The sequence below is a fragment of the Mya arenaria genome, chromosome 12 (genome assembly GCF_026914265.1).
Source record: "Mya arenaria isolate MELC-2E11 chromosome 12, ASM2691426v1".
Taxonomy (NCBI): Eukaryota; Metazoa; Mollusca; class Bivalvia; order Myida; family Myidae; genus Mya; species Mya arenaria.
The window spans coordinates 18,155,086-18,172,466 of record NC_069133.1 but is presented as its reverse complement, the minus strand read 5'-3'; the positions used below and the strand labels follow the sequence as shown (position 1 = coordinate 18,172,466).

Below are 17,381 nucleotides of genomic sequence, written 5' to 3'. Positions count from 1 at the left end.
TTTTGGTACACAGGTGTAACATCAGAAGATACAGGTCAAGTTCGATATTGGGGCTGGTGGGGCCAAGGTCAAGGTCACTGTTACTAAAAATAAAAAAAACGGTTTCCGGACGATAACTCATGAAAGGCTTGACAGATTTAATCATTTTTTAGTACACAGGTGTAAAATCAGAAGATACAGGTCAAGTTCGATATTGGAGCTGGTGGGTCCAAGGTCAAGGTCACTGTTACTAAAAATAGAAAAACGGTTTCCGGACGATAATTCATGAAAGGCTTGACAGATTTGAACAATTTTTGGTACACATGTGTAACATCAGAAGATACAGGTCAAGTTCGATATTAGGGCTGGTGGGGCCAAGGTCAAGGTCATTGTTACTAAAAATAGAAAAACGGTTTCCGGACGATAACTCATGAAAGGCTAGACAGATTTGAACAATTTTTTGGTACACAGGTGTAACATCAGAAGATACAGGTCAAGTTCGATATTGGAGCTGGTGGGGCCAAGGTCAAGGTCACTGTTACTAAAAATAGAAAAACGGTTTCCGGACGATAACTCATGAAAGGCTAGACAGATTTGAACAATTTTTGGTACACAGGTGTAACATCAGAAGATACAGGCCAAGTTCGATATTGGGGCTGGTGGGGCCAAGGTCAAGGTCACTGTTACTAAAAATAGAAAAACGGTTTCCGGACGATAACTCATTAAAGGCTAGACAGATTTGAACAATTTGGTACACAGGTGTAACATCAGAAGATACAGGTCAAGTTCGATATTGGGGCTGGTGGGGCCAAGGTCAAGGTCACTGTTACTAAAAATAGAAAAACGGTTTCCGGACGATAACCCGTGAAAGGCTAGTTTTTCTTGTCAGCAGTGTAACTTCTAAATTACTCAACAGATTTAAATAAAACAATACATGCATGATGAAAAAGATGCAGTGTGCAGTAACCTTGGAGTTATGGCCTCTTTTTAAAGGAATGGTTTGCCATTCCTGTGTCCAGGCGGCATTTGGGGGTATTCGTCACTCCTGTGACAGCTCTAGTTAAAGGAATGTTTGGCATGGCAATCCCCTGTTGTGCATCCCCTGCTTATTGCACTGATGTCACAATAGGGACCAATTTCCTGTTTATTTGTTCATTGGCTTATGGCCATTGATTGTCCATTTCTATAATAAAAGCTTCAAAACTGCACAGCAGGATATTCAGATCGAAGATCTTTTAAGACAATTAGGCATTTAGATTAAGATCAATACACAGACATTGTGTATAATACACGGGTTTTTTTCTGTTTTTTTTTTGGGGGGGGGGAGGGGGGGTCACTTATAGAAGGAGTAAACTAGGCCTTTAACATTAAGATATATCAAACGTTTGATATCGAACATCTTTCCCCTTACACCAAATGTTAACAATTTATACCAGAGTATATATCTTACAACATTATCAAATACTTTGGAAAAGTATACAAACGCTGTATATAATTTCTTATTGTTATTATGTAAATATGTGATTATACTATCTATTACAAATATATTATCAATAGTGCCTAAACCAGCCTGGGCCTCCATATACACATGATAATATTCTGCCCATTTACTGAGTCTAGTATTTAAACAAAGCTCAACAAAGTAATACCGCTGAACGTCAATTACAGTACCTTTCTTAAAATGTGGTACAATAAAAAAAATCGTTTGTCTTGAAGATAACTTTTATCAAATAACTTAACAAACATTTGCACAGAAAACAAATACCTCATTATGACATCCAAATTTATAAAACTCATTTAAAAGAATTCTGGCCTACTGGCCTGACCATTATTACGTTCTTCCAACCTTTTTAACTTCACAAACAATAAAAAGGGCATTTAATGCTTGAAACATGATATTTAATTCACCATTAAAATAACTTTTATTTAAATGCAAAACATCTTTATACGGCTGATGAAATACAGATTCCGTCAAAATGTTTGATGTAAGTTAGCAAATATTTAGTGTGGCGATATTTCAATCATTTATGTCTGTTTTTGCTAAAAGCATTTTGTTTTGCTGAAATGTTAATGTTAATGCAAATTTTCCGTTCGGTTCTGTTAATCACTTAGAGAAGAAAAGAAAATAAGAAGGCAAAATAGCAATTACTCAAATCGTATGGAAACACAGGAAATATTCATTCAGTAATCCAGGCATAGCGCGATACTGAAAAAGTCGCAGATCAAAATTAGTACATACGATGAAGTCAATGCCAAAATTGAATTTTACCAGTGATCAAATACAAAGGTCAAATACTCAATTTTCATTGAAGAAGTTAATTTTTGTCATTTTGTTTTCAATTGAAGACTGGGAGACAAAGTTGAAAGAAAGCGACTACAACGGGATTGCCTACTTGCTACAAAATGGAATCAGTCCAACGAATAACAGAATATTTAACGACGCTGTTGAATTTCTACATGAGCGAAAGGACGATTTAATATCTCTATGCCGCATTATAAGTAAACACATACTGTTGAACATTCGACATGCAAAGGTTATATATCCGGCCAAAAGTCCAAAAAATCAAAAAATCTACTTTGTTGTACTTTCTACCTGCCCTAGTGATCGAAAATATTTCGACGAATTTCCATTGAAAATAAAGTATGCATACACAAAAAGTGAAGAAGAGCAATATATTCGTCAACAGGAAATGAATGAAGCTTTGCATTTTCAATCAAAAGAGGACGAAATAGGAATAATCAATGTTATAGGAAAAGCACGTAAACAGTTTTCGAAAAACCCGAACATTTCACGTATTTCTTACAGCTTTTACAAGTCGAAGCGTTTCGGAGAGGTTGATAGAGAAATTGATTACATAAAAAAAGGTTGCGTGGTCATTTTCGTTTACTTAAAGAAGTGGATTCCAATAGGAATGGACGCCTTCCCAAAAACATTTGAAGGATACAATGTAGATGTTCGCCAAGCTATGATGATGAAAAGGCACTCTACAAAGATTTCTTCGGACAAAAGCATAATTGGAAGCGGTACAATCCAAGGAAACCTGAAAAGAAGAGGTACAAATAACGACACGGATACGTCTTATGCTCTGACAGCGGCGCATGCAGTTCTACCAGATGAAACTTTGGCTAAAATGCTCGATATCGAAACACCTTTCATGCACAAATCAGATAAAAATCTTGTTACGTCAGATGTACAAAAAGGAGAAGTTGAGGCAGTGGCATACCAAGGAAAGCCACATATTGACGTAGCAGCAATCGCATTGACAGCTCCTTTGGTGGAAAAAGAAATTGTCTTTGACTGGATGAAATACGGTATACTATTTTACTGTTTTGAACAAAATTACAAGATATAATAATTTGTTATTGTTTGTCCTCATGAGACTAGTTTGGGAGTTATATGTAAAAAATCAAACTAATACAATTTACACAAGTACAATTACTGAAACATATATTTTCGACGATTTTTGTACTGCAATTCTTAAACTTATCTTTGTCAACCTCTTAGTTTGTAAAATAAAAAAGCACGACAGATTTCTTCCACGATCTATTATTTTCAACACAGCCGTTTCGTGTTATTATAAATTTACATGAAGTGATATAAAATTGGAAAATTACGAATCCTCTGTACAACTATGTGACTTATAGACAAAATATATTTTAATCTCAAACTGTTGGAAATGATGCAAACATAATAAGAGGCCATCATTTCCAACAGTTTGAGATTGAAAATATATTATGCTCAAGCATATTTGGTCTCGAAAGCTTGAAAAGTAGGTAATTCCACGTCCGATTTCGGTTAAATTAACGATCACAATACAAACTGCCATAGCTATATCCATTATGTATTTTCGGTCATTTAGTCTTGACAGAAATAATAGGTATGCATTATCCTTTTTAGTGATGAAAAAACTATATTTAGTCACCGAAAATAAACGAATAGTACAATCACCAATGACTGTATTATTTGCATGTGCTATACATACTTTAGACAAATGTATTTTATATAAAATACCTTATATATGTGTAAGTATGACCAATTGAAGGCCAATGCTATAAAGCTATTTATGTATATTTTGATAACACAAACGCTTTTTAAAACGCAAAAAAAAATATTCTTTAGCACATTTCTACGATTCATGCAGTAAGTCTAGCTTATTGGTAACATTAAATATGCCCAATTCGATTCTGTCATCCAAGATACGTGAGTACAGTTAGTGTCCTCGATTTAAGCTTGATAAATTGAAAAACAACGGTTCTTTTTAGGGGGCATCAAAATGTTTGCCGTAGAGACTAATTAAGTTATTGTAAGATTGTCAAAAAAAATTTTTTTAACTCGTACGTAAATACGCAAAGAGAAAAAAAACTCATACCAGATTAGTTGTTTTAAAAGCATCTTCTTTCAACATGAAAAATCAATAAGAAGAGATTACCATCAGAGCCTTAATTTTTCACAATTCTCCGGGAATGTTTAAAGGAGAAAATCTTGCAAGAAAGTGTTGAATGTCGTTCTATTCTTAAAATATTTAAAACCAATTGCAGATCGAAGTTAAATATAAATACAAATTTTGGGCCAATATAGGTGACGGTGTGTTAAGATTCGAATTCAAAATGAAAAATATTTTTCGGAATTGCAAATGGAATGGCCTATATTTTTGACCTTGTCTGTCATTCCGTCATAAGGTCAATTATTGTGTTCCATTTACTTCATAAGTATTATATTCATGAAATTGCAGAGGATTATAAGTAAGCATGGTCCGTTGAACACCTAGAATTCTGTCTGACCCTTTTACTCGGTCCAAAAATATGTATGCCCGTGGTTTTAGGGCAAATGGTCTTAACAATATTTGGTCGTACGGCGCTCGAAAATATTACATCTTTGAACTACCTTCATGAATCATGAACTACTGACATTGCGCAAATGAGAACCAATGCCTATAATAACGACTATGATAATTATCTACTTTTGCCCGGTGTTCTTTAAAAACTGAAACAGATGACCGTGCGCCCTTCTCTCGGTGGCGCTAAAGTAAAAAAAGATAAAAAAAAGTTGCGCTGTTGACTTTGTCCTGATTTTAAGATAGGGCCAGAACCTGGCATTGTTGAAGTTCATTTATTTGTTATGCTCCTTTTTTAACTAAACATCTTTAATATTATGTTAGGTATTTGCCGCGTGGAAAAGATGTTTAAGCATGCACGCTCTTTGCTTGAAGATGCTTTAAAAATAAATTAACTCCATCATAAATATTATGTAGAAGTATTGAGCTACTTTAAATCTCCCGTGTTTTGACTCTTGAATTGTAAATTAAAATATCTTATAGTTCATGAAATTTTCTGTATTTTTAAAGGATTTCGAAGAATATTAAAGTTTCCCGATAGCGGGATTCAATGCTGTCATCCCAAAATTGGAGATGTTGTCTTGAAATACGGAGAAACAACGGGACTAACATTTGGACATGTGCACGACATTTCAGCTGAAATATACGATGCCGGACAAACTTGCCTCATAGAAATATGGCATATTGATCCGAAAAGTGTTTTAGACTTCGCAGCAAAACGTCCTAGAAATGATGTTGAGGAGAAGAAGGACCATCAGACGTTTTTTTCCGATGTTGGTGATTCTGGAGCTTTCGTTTATGTGGTTAACCCAAACGCTTTACAAGATAAAACTGACGAGAGATTTTCCAAAAATAATGATCTTGGGCTTGTGGGCATGGTCACCTCAGAAGAGAACGGATCATATTATTCAACGTATATGGAAAAAAATTTGCTTGGACTGAAGAACAGATACGAATTTTGTTAATTGAATGTATCTAATACTGGACGATTGTGAAGTTGTTGCGAGTTTTCAGAACCTAGACAGGTTTCACTACTTTCCATTACTATAGGGTTCGTCAATGTTGTTATATTTAATCAGATTTTTATTTCTGTAGTTATTTTGTAATATTTTTAAGTGCTCCTTCTCTAATTGTGTTATTTGACGCGGCCTGGATTATTACAACCTAGCTTATTTGTCCTTACTAATACTGTATTTCACTGTGCTGTTTGTGGAGTTTGGTGTTGTTCTTCCATGTTTCCTGTTTATGATCTTTTGTTTTTATGTTCTATTTCTTTGGCGTTTACCCAGTGCCATTAAACCGGGTTTATGTTTAAACTTTTTGCTGCTGAGCTTGTTTCTGTAGCTTTTAGCATAAATATTGAAACGATCTATGTTTAATAAGATATTGTTTTATGGCACTATGCTGTTATATTATTCAGTGCTACTGCTTTTATTGTGTTATATTTTTAATGTTTTCTGTTTATTATCATAAACATTGTTTCCTTTGAAGTCTCCGGACATATTACAACCAAACTCGATATAAATAATTATTTGAGCTTCTCTTTTATCAAAGTCAACATTATTAACCTCGTCCTTTTTAAAATGGATTATAAAACAATCTGCATTTAGAGATGCGATTTGTCTGAACGCCCAGCTTTTTTCTAGGATTACGTTTTAGAATCCATATTAACCAATATAAAATGCTTAAACGTCAGAAAAAAGGTATCTGCAAATATTGTAAAATAAAAACAATAACAATATATTTCTTACAATTTTCACCTCATTTTTTACTTAAACATGCTTAAAATGGTTTTTCATAGAAGTTGTCCATTAGTTATGGCTGCAAGGTCTTATGCGATGCCTTATGGATGGCACAAACCAGTAGCAATACCACACTGTGATAGAAAATGTATTGCATGTAATTAACTTGAAGACGAATTTTATTTTATTCTTGAATGTCAACTGTATAAAGAACTAAGAAAGCAATGCTTTTGGTTGATAATTGCCCCCAGTGAAAATAATTGCCCTCGAGCAATTATTCCTTTCACTGGGGCAATTATCAACCAAAAGCCATGGTCAACCATGTATTATTCTATAAATATCGCGAACCCATGTTTGCTGTACGGGACGCTGGCTGTAATGTTTACCTCGTTGTATTAGCAAATGACGCCACCAAACGGCACTGGTATGTCGTTGTCCCTTGGACGCCCGACTGGGAAAAAAATGCTAGGCGTTTAAACAGACACAATAGTGCACAAATCCAAACAGGGGCAGTTGCTTACATATTTGAGTATCTTTTGACAAATCGGGCATATTATGACATATTATTGCGATTTTCGAACATTTTTTTTGACTCAATAAGAATTATTGACCTATCGCGGCATATCGGCACAACTATTGACATATCAGGACAACTATTGGCACATCGGGACAACTATTGACATATCAGGATAACTATTGGCATATCGGGACAACCATTGACATATCGGGTCAACTATTGACATGTCAGGACAACTATTGACATATCAGGACAACTATTGGCATATCAGGACAACGTTTGGCAGATCGGGACAACTATTGCCATATCAGGACAACTATTGACATATCGGGTCAACTATTGACATATCAGGACAACTATTGACATATCAGGACAACTATTGGCATATCAGGACAACTATTGGCATATCAGGACAACTATTGGCATATCAGGACAACTATTGACATATCAGGACAACTATTGGCATATCAGGACAACGTTTGGCATATCGGGACAACTATTTACATATCGGGACAACTATTTACATATCGGGGCAACTTTTGACATATCAGTAAAACTATTGGCATATCGGGGCAAATATTGGCATATCGGGGCAACTATTGACATATCGGGGCAACTATGCATATATTTGGGCAACTATTGTCATATCGGGGCAACTATTGACATATCTGGGTAGCTATTAAAATGTCGTGGCAACTAATTACATACCGGGGCATCGATTGACATATCGGTGCAAAGATCGACATATCGGAAAAAAACATTATCATACCGGGGCATCTCTTTACATATCGGGTCAACTTAAAAAAAAATCAGGCAACTATTGACTTTTCTGGGCAACTATAAACGTATCGGGGAATATATTGACATATCTGGGCACATTTTATCATATCAGGACATTTATTGAAATGTCGGGTCAACTATCAACATATCGGTGAATCTGTTAACATATCAGGGCAACTATTGTCACATCAGTGAACTACTTACATATCAGGGCATCTATTGACATATCTGGGCAACTATTAACATATCGGCGTATCTATTGACATATCGGGACAACTATTGCTATATCGGGCCAAATATTGAATTATTTGGGCAGATATTCACATGACGGGGCCACTCATAGTCATATTGGGGCATCTATTGACATATCGGGACAATAATCGACATACCAGGGCAACCATTAACATATAAGGGCATCAATTAATATATCGGGGCAACTATTGACTTATCAGGGCATATCGGGGCAATTCGACATATCAGTTCATCAATTAACATATCAGGGCAACAACTGAAATATCTGGGCAATTTTTAACACACCCGGACATCTAGAGGTAACAATTAACATTTCGGAGCAACTATTGAAATACTGGAGCAACTATCGACGAATCGGCGCATCTAGTGACACATCAGGGCAACTATCGGCATCTTGGGGCAACTATTGACATATAGGGGCAATTGTTGACATATCGGGCCAACTATTAACATATCGGGCCAACTATTGACATATCGGGCCAACTATTGACATATCAGGGTCAACTACTGACATATATGGAAAAACTATGGAAATATCAGGGCAAGTATTGACATATCTTGTCAAATATTGACATATCAGGATCGACTTTTGACATATCTGGCCAACTATTAACATATCTGGGCAACGTTTTACATATCAGGGCCACTATTAACATATCAGTGCAATTTTTGACATATCGGGGCAAATCTTGACATATCAGGGTCAACTATGGACATATCAGGGTCAATTTATGACATATCTGGGTATTGACATATCTAGGCAACTATTGACATATCAAGGCAACAATTACCATATCGGATCAAATATTAACATCAGAATAACATATTGACATATCAGGGTCAGCTATAAACAAATATGGGCAACTTTTGATATATCGGGGCAGCTTTTGAAATATCAGGGCAACTATTGACATATTAGGGTCAATTAATGACGTTTCTATGCAACCTTTGACATATCAATGTCACGTATTGACATATCAGGGTCATGTATCGGCATACTGTGGAAACTACCTGGCACATCTGGGCATCTAGTGACATATCTGGGCATCTAGAGAAATATCAGGGCATAAATTGGCATATGTTGGAAAATATTGACATATCAGGTTCAGTTATTGACATATCTTGGCAACTATTAACATATCGGGGCCAAGATTGACATATCAGGTTCAACTATTGACATATCTGGGCAACTTTTAACATATCGGGGCATATATTTACATATCAGGGTCAACTATGGACCTATCAGGGTCAGCTTATGACATATCTGCCTATTGACATATCTGGGCAACTATTTACATATCAAGGCAAGTATTGACAAATATGGGCAATTTTTGACATATCGGGGCAGTTTTTGTAATATCAGGGCTACTATTGACATATCAGGGTCAACTAATGACGTTTCTGTGCAACTTTTGACAATATTAATGTCATGTATTGAAATATCAGGGTCATGTATCGGCATACCGTGGGAACTATTGGCATATCTGGGCATCTAGTGACATATCTGACATATCAGGTTCAATTTTTGACATATCTGGGCAACTTTTGACATATTGGGGCAACGGTTGAAATAGCAGGGCAACAATTGACATAACAGGGTCAACTATTGACATATCAGGGCAACTTGGGACATATCGGGGCAACAGTTTAAATATCAGGGCAACTATTGACATATCAGGTTCAAATATTGACATATCTAGGTTACTATTGAAATATCGGGGCGACTGTTGAAATATCAGGGCAACTATTGCAATATCAGGGTCAAGTATTGACATGTTTGAGCAACTATTGACATATCAGGGTCTACTATTAACATAATCAGGGACACTTATCGGCATACCTTAGAAACTATTGACAAATCTGGACAACTAGTGACATATCTGGGTAACTATTGAAATATCAGGGCAAATATTGACATGTAAGGGTCAACTGTTGACATATCCTGGAAACTATTGTATTATATGGGTTCCTGTTGACGTATATCAGGGCAACTATTGATGTTTCAGGTCAACTATTGACATGTCTGGGCAACTTTTGAAATATCAGGGTCCCTAATTGACATGTTTGGGCAATTATTAACATATCGGGGCAACTATTGAAATATCGGGGCCAATATTGACAAACATATCGGGGCAACTATTGACACATAGGGGCAACTATTAACATATCGGGGCATCTATTGACATTTCTGGGCAACTTTTAACATATCGGGGCTCCTATCAACATTGTAGGGCAACTATTGACATTACGGATCAACTATTGACATACCAGTGCAAATATTGACATATCTGGGCTACTTAAAATGAATCGGGCCAACTATTGACATATCTGTGCAACTATTGACATATCAGGGTAACTAATGACATATCAGGCCATCTATTGACATATGTGGGCTACTAATAATGTATCGGGGCATCTATTGACATATCGGGACAACTGTTGACATTTCGGGCCAACTATTGACATAGCGGGGCAACTACTGACACATCGGGGCTACTAATAATGTATCGGGGCATCCTTTGACATATCTGGGCATCTTTTGACATATCGGGTCAGCTGTCAACATTGTAATGGTCTCTTTAGTATTGCTGAAAAATGAAACGTTGACTAAGCCGTTAAAATACATTTGGTTCGGGTTACCCGACCCTACTTACAAAAAGGCGCCGACCCAACCGAAAAAAATATATACTACCTACCCTACCTGTTTAAAAAAGGAGGTTACTCTTACCAAACTATTTTTGGCCTAATCAGTTTATCTTTGAGGTACAAATTTGCATACCTAATCTAGAAAATAGACAACAATCAAACCCATTCCTGTGAAGATGAAGTCAGGCGCGTCCGGGGACTTGACCTGGACGTCCAAGAGGAGGGGCGTCTCCCCGAGCCCGTGTGTGACGTTGACCAGCGCCTGACCACGTTTTCCCGAACGCAACGGTATCCACTTACTCTGGTAGTCAGGAAAGCCCAGTCCATTGGCTGAAAAGTGGCGGTCACTAAACACTGTATAGTATTTGATCTGACTGCGTTTTTTAACCCACAAAATGCATTTTACATACAAGTAGATTTACAAATGACATTTTCTGTAAACAGACGCATTTTACAATTAACGTGTGCCAAATGTTTTAATATCACTTGTAGAAAGTGTTATTTTATAGATAAATTTTCAAAATGGGCATGCAGTTGTGGTAAAATACATATTAAATTGAACAACAACAATTCAACAACCTTCGACAAATATCATAATATCTAAAAACTTTTATTCTACGCCGTTTCAAAATCATTAACAGGTTCTTAATGTTGCTTTTTTTAATCCAGTTAGTTTAAGAATTAGATTGAATTCTTTAGACGCTATGCTGTGTGTTAAATTTCAAGGAAAAAACAACATTGTTTTTATTTTAAAATGAAAACGGGTATAAATTAAATAAGTATTAAATCTTACCATATTTGATTGCCAAAACACAAACTATTACCGAGACAAGCATTTTCGCTTGAAATAAGCGGTATCCCCACTGTTTACTAATCCTCGCACTTTCTAATTAAGGACTGAATTCTAAAGATTAAACATACATATGTTAATCTTAAACTTTTCCCTGACAAATCAAGAACGTTTTAATTTAGCAAGTATTAGTACAGAACTCCTGTACGGATTTCCGATAACCCGATGAAGCCCGTGAGTCGCTGTTAAAGTGATGGGCATTATCATTCCAGACCCGGGCTCTGATTGGAGGCAAATGAATTGTAAATTATAATAACGATCTACTTTTCCATTGATCAGGTATTGTTGAAGAGTCACCGTGACTCTAGGATGATCTTAAATATTTCTAAGAATCAGTTAAAACAAACAAACAGATATAATGAATACTAGTATCTGCCCTTGGAAACAAAGCTTATGTAGTTTTAACGAGATACGTAAGTCGTTTAAACGAGAGAAAGACAAAAGCACGTATGTCACCTTTCCTTATCAAAAGAGATTGACTTTATATGATGTTTCAAGTGGCACTCTTCTTTAAAATCAACACATACACATGTATAATAAACATAAAATTTGAGTGATACATTTTTAACTACTTACTAAATCTAACATCTATGAAAAAAATAATTACTGATAACAAGATTGTAACCGTGTTTTTAATAACCGAAAACGCAAAAATAGTGGATGATTAGTGAGGGCTTAAAGATTTACTGTGATATATTATAGTCTCCTAAGGTGGGAATGCCATGCTTTCTGCAACTTTTCTTCAAATTAAACTCAGTATCCTTGATAAGAACCATTGTTTTCGACAATGACAGAAATGAGCATAAAACGCACTATTTCTACCCTATGAGACTAAAGTGGACCTTAGTAAATAGTTTAGCATTCACCAATCATTTCTTTTTTTATTCTTGTTACCAGTAATTAATACTTTCCATAATGCTTTATTTAGTAAGTAGTTAAAGCTTTATAAGTCATAAATGATGTGTGTTGGAAGAGTGTCACTTTAAAACAACTGTATTAACTGTGGTAATTCTTTTTTTTTTCAGACGGAAGGAAAGACAATCGCACTATTTATGTTGCCATAGCAACCGACAATTTTGTTGAATAATAATTACTGATAATATCTTTCTTAGTACCCTTTATCCACACATCATAAATGTAGCTTTCTAATATGCTTTTTCAGTTATGCAAAGATCCTGTTATTATGGAATTTTCCTTATTTTCGTTGACCACATTTTCGGTCCAATATAGCGTACATGATATCCTTCTAACTCTCTAATCACATCAAACGTTTCGTAAATTAGCTTGCATACTTCTTGAGCCATTTTTGAGTTGTTTTCCGGCCGGCCGGACGGCCAAGGTGAACATTAATAGTCCACACGAGTGAAACTTGTATGATACTAATAACTGACATGACTAAAGCCAATGTCAGAGTTGTAAGCCTTACTACACATTGCTCGTGTTGTCACTGATAGGACACATGTATCTTTGTCAGAGTTATAAGCCTTACTACACATTGCTCGTGTTGTCACTGATAGGACACATGTATCTTTGTCAGAGATATAAGCCTTACTACACATTGCTCGTGTTGTCACGGATAGGACACATGTATCTTTGTCAGAGTTATAAGCCTTACTACACATTGCTCGTGTTGTCACGGATAGGACACATGTATCTTTGTCAGATGTATAAGCCTTACTACACATTGCTCGTGTTGTCACTGATAGGACACATGTATCTTTGTCAGAGTTATAAGCCTTACTACACATTGCTCGTGTTGTCACTGATAGGACACATGTATCTTTTTCAGAGTAATAAGCCTTACTACACATTGCTCGTGTTGTCACTGAAAGGACACATGTATCTTTGTCAGAGTTATAAGCCTTACTACACATTGCTCGTGTTGTCACTGATAGGACACATGTATCTTTTTCAGAGTTATAAGCCTTACTACACATTGCTCGTGTTGTCACTGATAGGACACATGTATCTTTTTCGTGGACATGCCAGCAATGAGCGCAGCGGTCATTCATGTTGCGCAGTGAGGAGACTGATACTTCTAAACGCATACCAAGATACAACGGACAGTACGTTTCCGACAGGGAAGTGCGCGTATCTTCATTTTGCAGTGCTAAAAATATGACATTGTAACCATAAAGGCCATATACTTTGTTAACCGCATGTCACGGAAATGACATATTATGAGATATAAATCTGATTATTACAATATCATGATAATGCATGGCAAATGTGCTTGTTTAAATGATATTGTATCAGACTTTCTGATATATACATTGTACATGAATGGGATACCTGATCCTGAATGCGTTTGGGTTAATGTGCTCCATTTATGTATATCAGTTTGATATTAGCTGCTGATGGTCATCATGAGCTGCAAAATTATGTATATCGGTAAAGCAGGTCAAACCAATCAGGTATAAACTAAAGTCATAACAAAGGAAACGAACACACCACGGACGCCACCTCGATACAGGAATGGTTAAATGTCATGTTTTGATAAAGCTAACCAACATTCTGTCATTGTAAAGTCAATTTGATATACCATTTTACTACTGGACCAAGCTAATTACTGGTATAATCTAAAAAAATATATATTTTTATGTTCGTTCAAAATTAAGTTGAGAAATTTACTATTTTAAAGCTGTTTTAAAAGATAGAGGTGATTCCTGGGAATGAGTTAAAATTTGGGTTAAAAAGAATAATAATTTTTAAAATAGTTCCTCGGGAATACGCCTGAAGGGGGGCTCCCGTCTCATGGAAAATCACTTGCATCTTGAGTTGTCTCTGCAACATTGTCAAGGAGGGAACACTAATCAGATAGCACACTTCTTCACTGGCGAAAAGCAAATGTTTTTATACATGTTTATGCAAAGTCAACCACATGGATATTAAGTCAAGAGTGGTGCACCATTATCGCCAGCGCTCATGGTCTTATACGGACACATCTTTCTCCTGGGTCAGCCCACTGAAAGATGTCTGAAACAGAGAAATATTAAGAAATATATTCATTCACTTGTCAAGTAAAATACGCGTGGTATCCGTAGTTTATACCATCTACGGCTTCCACCTGATAGATGACCTCACATGGTTACAATTGCGATACATATATGATATTATTTTGATAATTTGATACATGGCCACGTAAAGAACATTTCTTTAAAAGTATTTAAAAATCGGGCCAACAGATTCTGGGAAAAACTATTTTCAAAGTTTTCAATTAAGACATATAGGGAAAATAAGCTCCTACCCCTGGCCGCGATGGGTTTTTTATGAATCAACATGGGATGAAGGAATTTGTTATAGGGTCATTATTTTTAAATCAGGATAACGGTTTCTAACAAGAAGATTTTCCTTTAGGCTGTCATAGCAACCAGAGTTATGCCTGGAACAACTTTTATTGAGATATCTGGGAGAGGGCCACCAAAGGAACATTCCTGTGAAGTTAAGTTGAATTAATCTCAGTGGTTTAGAAGGGACGATGGACGACAACCCCCCTTTCACAATAGCTCAACTTGAGCACGTCTTGCTCAATATGTACCTACCCAGGCTCTGGTAAAGGAGTCAAAATGACCGGAAGTAAGCGGAATCCCAAGCTGTTCGTCGACCACTTCCGGTCAATTGTCCATTGCGGCGGTGAAGGCTGGCCGGAGTGACGATGCAGCCCACGCGAACATCTCAATCATACCAGAATCCGTCAGTCGACCAGAAAAACAGAACAGCAGGCATATATCACTAAAATACTAGTACTTTATAGTAGCGCAGATTTTTAATATTTAAGAAATAGCGGAACTGTACTACTAACTTTCATGTACAATGTCATGTTGAAAAACAAAACAACAAGAAAAGCGATTACTGGAAGTGTTCAACACTTCGAGAAAACTACAAATTAGTTCATCAAACTACATGCCCGATACCGGCATATTCAAGGGGTGCAAGTTCTCAGTTCAACGTAATGTAAAAATTAGCTTTTTTTAACAAATTGTGAAGTTTCCAACATTTTACACACCTGTGTCAGAGACCCAGTTACGTGTATTGTGGGTGCCGAAGGACAACTTTAGTTTAAAGCTCAGCATCCTTCGGCAAAGAACGTAATGAAAAATAAAATCTGAATGCATTGTTCAAGAATAATCGATTGTTTAGAAATATCAATCTCTTAAAGCATACTTAGTTTTTTTAACAAAAAAAAATATATAAAGTAAATACGATTTGTTTTCTATTAAACAAAATTTGCAAATATATAACATCAAACAATTTACCTTTAAGTGGTTTAAGTCGGCTTTATTTGATAATTACTAAACACTTACCATTTTTGTTGATCGCCAAAATACAAAATAATACCATTAACTGCATTTTCGTTTGAAATAAAATTTGCATTGCTATAATATATATCGTTCTGATTGAAACTTATTTCCGACGACAAATAATCATTCAAGCACTTCAATTTTCAAGCATTTTGTAATTTAATTTCTTTCTCGATTAAACATATTAAGTCTAAAGCTAACATCCCGTGCGGTTTATCCCCAATGCTTTAATAGCATTTTATTTATTTCGCGAGACCTTGTTGATATTTTCATCACCCGGCGGGTAATCGGGTAATCGACCTGTACCGTACATGTACCATTCCAAATGTAAACAAAATGCGGCCATCTTGGATGTGAAAATGTACGTTTTCAACTATTTCTCCTTTTATAGTAAATTATTGAAGCAGAAAACAAGTTATTGACCTGCTCCCCACTTTTCGACATCTACGTCATTTTAGAACAAAAATTACAAGTGTATGGTAAATTGAATCGACATGAAATTACCACGATTTGACTGGGTAAAGTGCAGTGTAGTTTGCTATTTCTAATGTTTTTTATCCAAGAAAGTAATTGTATTCGTAAAATCTCGGTAAGGTGCAGGTCGATTACCCGCCCTGTGGCTTAGCCCGTAAAGCAATGATGTGCTGTATAATACTTAACTGGCGCCAGCCTGTAGCGAAACAGGAACTTACACTAAACGCACAAACAACTACTCTTAGTTCATGCCTTTGCAATGATTCGTTAAAAAATAACGGTGATTTAAATCCTGAAAATCTAACCGTTTGAAACAGTGCGTTTATCAATATACTTATTACTCCGCTGTTTCGCTCATTTTAAGACCGTTCCACATTCGGAAATCCTCGGTCATTTTCCATCGAAAACAACCTCGGATGTATATGGACGATTTACAATGTCAAAAATATATACATTTAACTACACAGCAAATAGATCGCGTAGTAATCTCAATTTAGCAGTAAAACTTTATGACTTTAGTCTGAGGAATCTTTATTATGTATACCTCACCAACAATCAATTTAAACTTAGAAATACAAAATATAAGTAAAACTATTATCTAAATTTTTACGAACTACTTCTACTGATGTACCGCCATACATCCGAGGTTATTTTCGATGGAAAATGACCGAGGTGTTCCGAATGACCGTTGCAATGTAAAAAAAAAAAACTGGAATATTCTCACAGAGCGCTGAGAAGATAAAAAATAACGTCATTTCCGATTAAACAAATACAATGAATACAATCGAGTGCAGTTAAATTTCCAATATTCTAATTTGAAAGTGAAATTTGGTAGTAAGAAAGTATTCCTATTCCATCACTTTCAGTTTACCATTAAGTATTCCTATTCCATCACTTTTAGTTTAACATTAAGTATTCCTATTCCATCACTATTAGTTTAACAGTAAGTATTCCTATTCCATCACTATTGGTTTAACATTAAGTATTCCTATTCCATCATTTTAG

At 35.8% G+C, this 17,381-nt stretch overlaps 1 protein-coding gene across 1 annotated transcript in view; it reads left to right on the top strand.

The window, feature by feature from the left end:
• LOC128212262 (uncharacterized) overlaps positions 1-6,437 on the top strand; it is an 89,730-nt gene extending 83,293 nt beyond the window's left edge. The window contains exons 18-19 of the mRNA XM_052917630.1: positions 2,326-3,291; positions 5,325-6,437. Coding sequence (XP_052773590.1) covers positions 2,326-3,291; positions 5,325-5,779 — 1,421 coding nt within the window. The 3' untranslated portion in view covers positions 5,780-6,437. The remainder of the gene's footprint in view (positions 1-2,325; positions 3,292-5,324) is intronic.
• Positions 6,438-17,381: the final 10,944 nt, after the last annotated feature.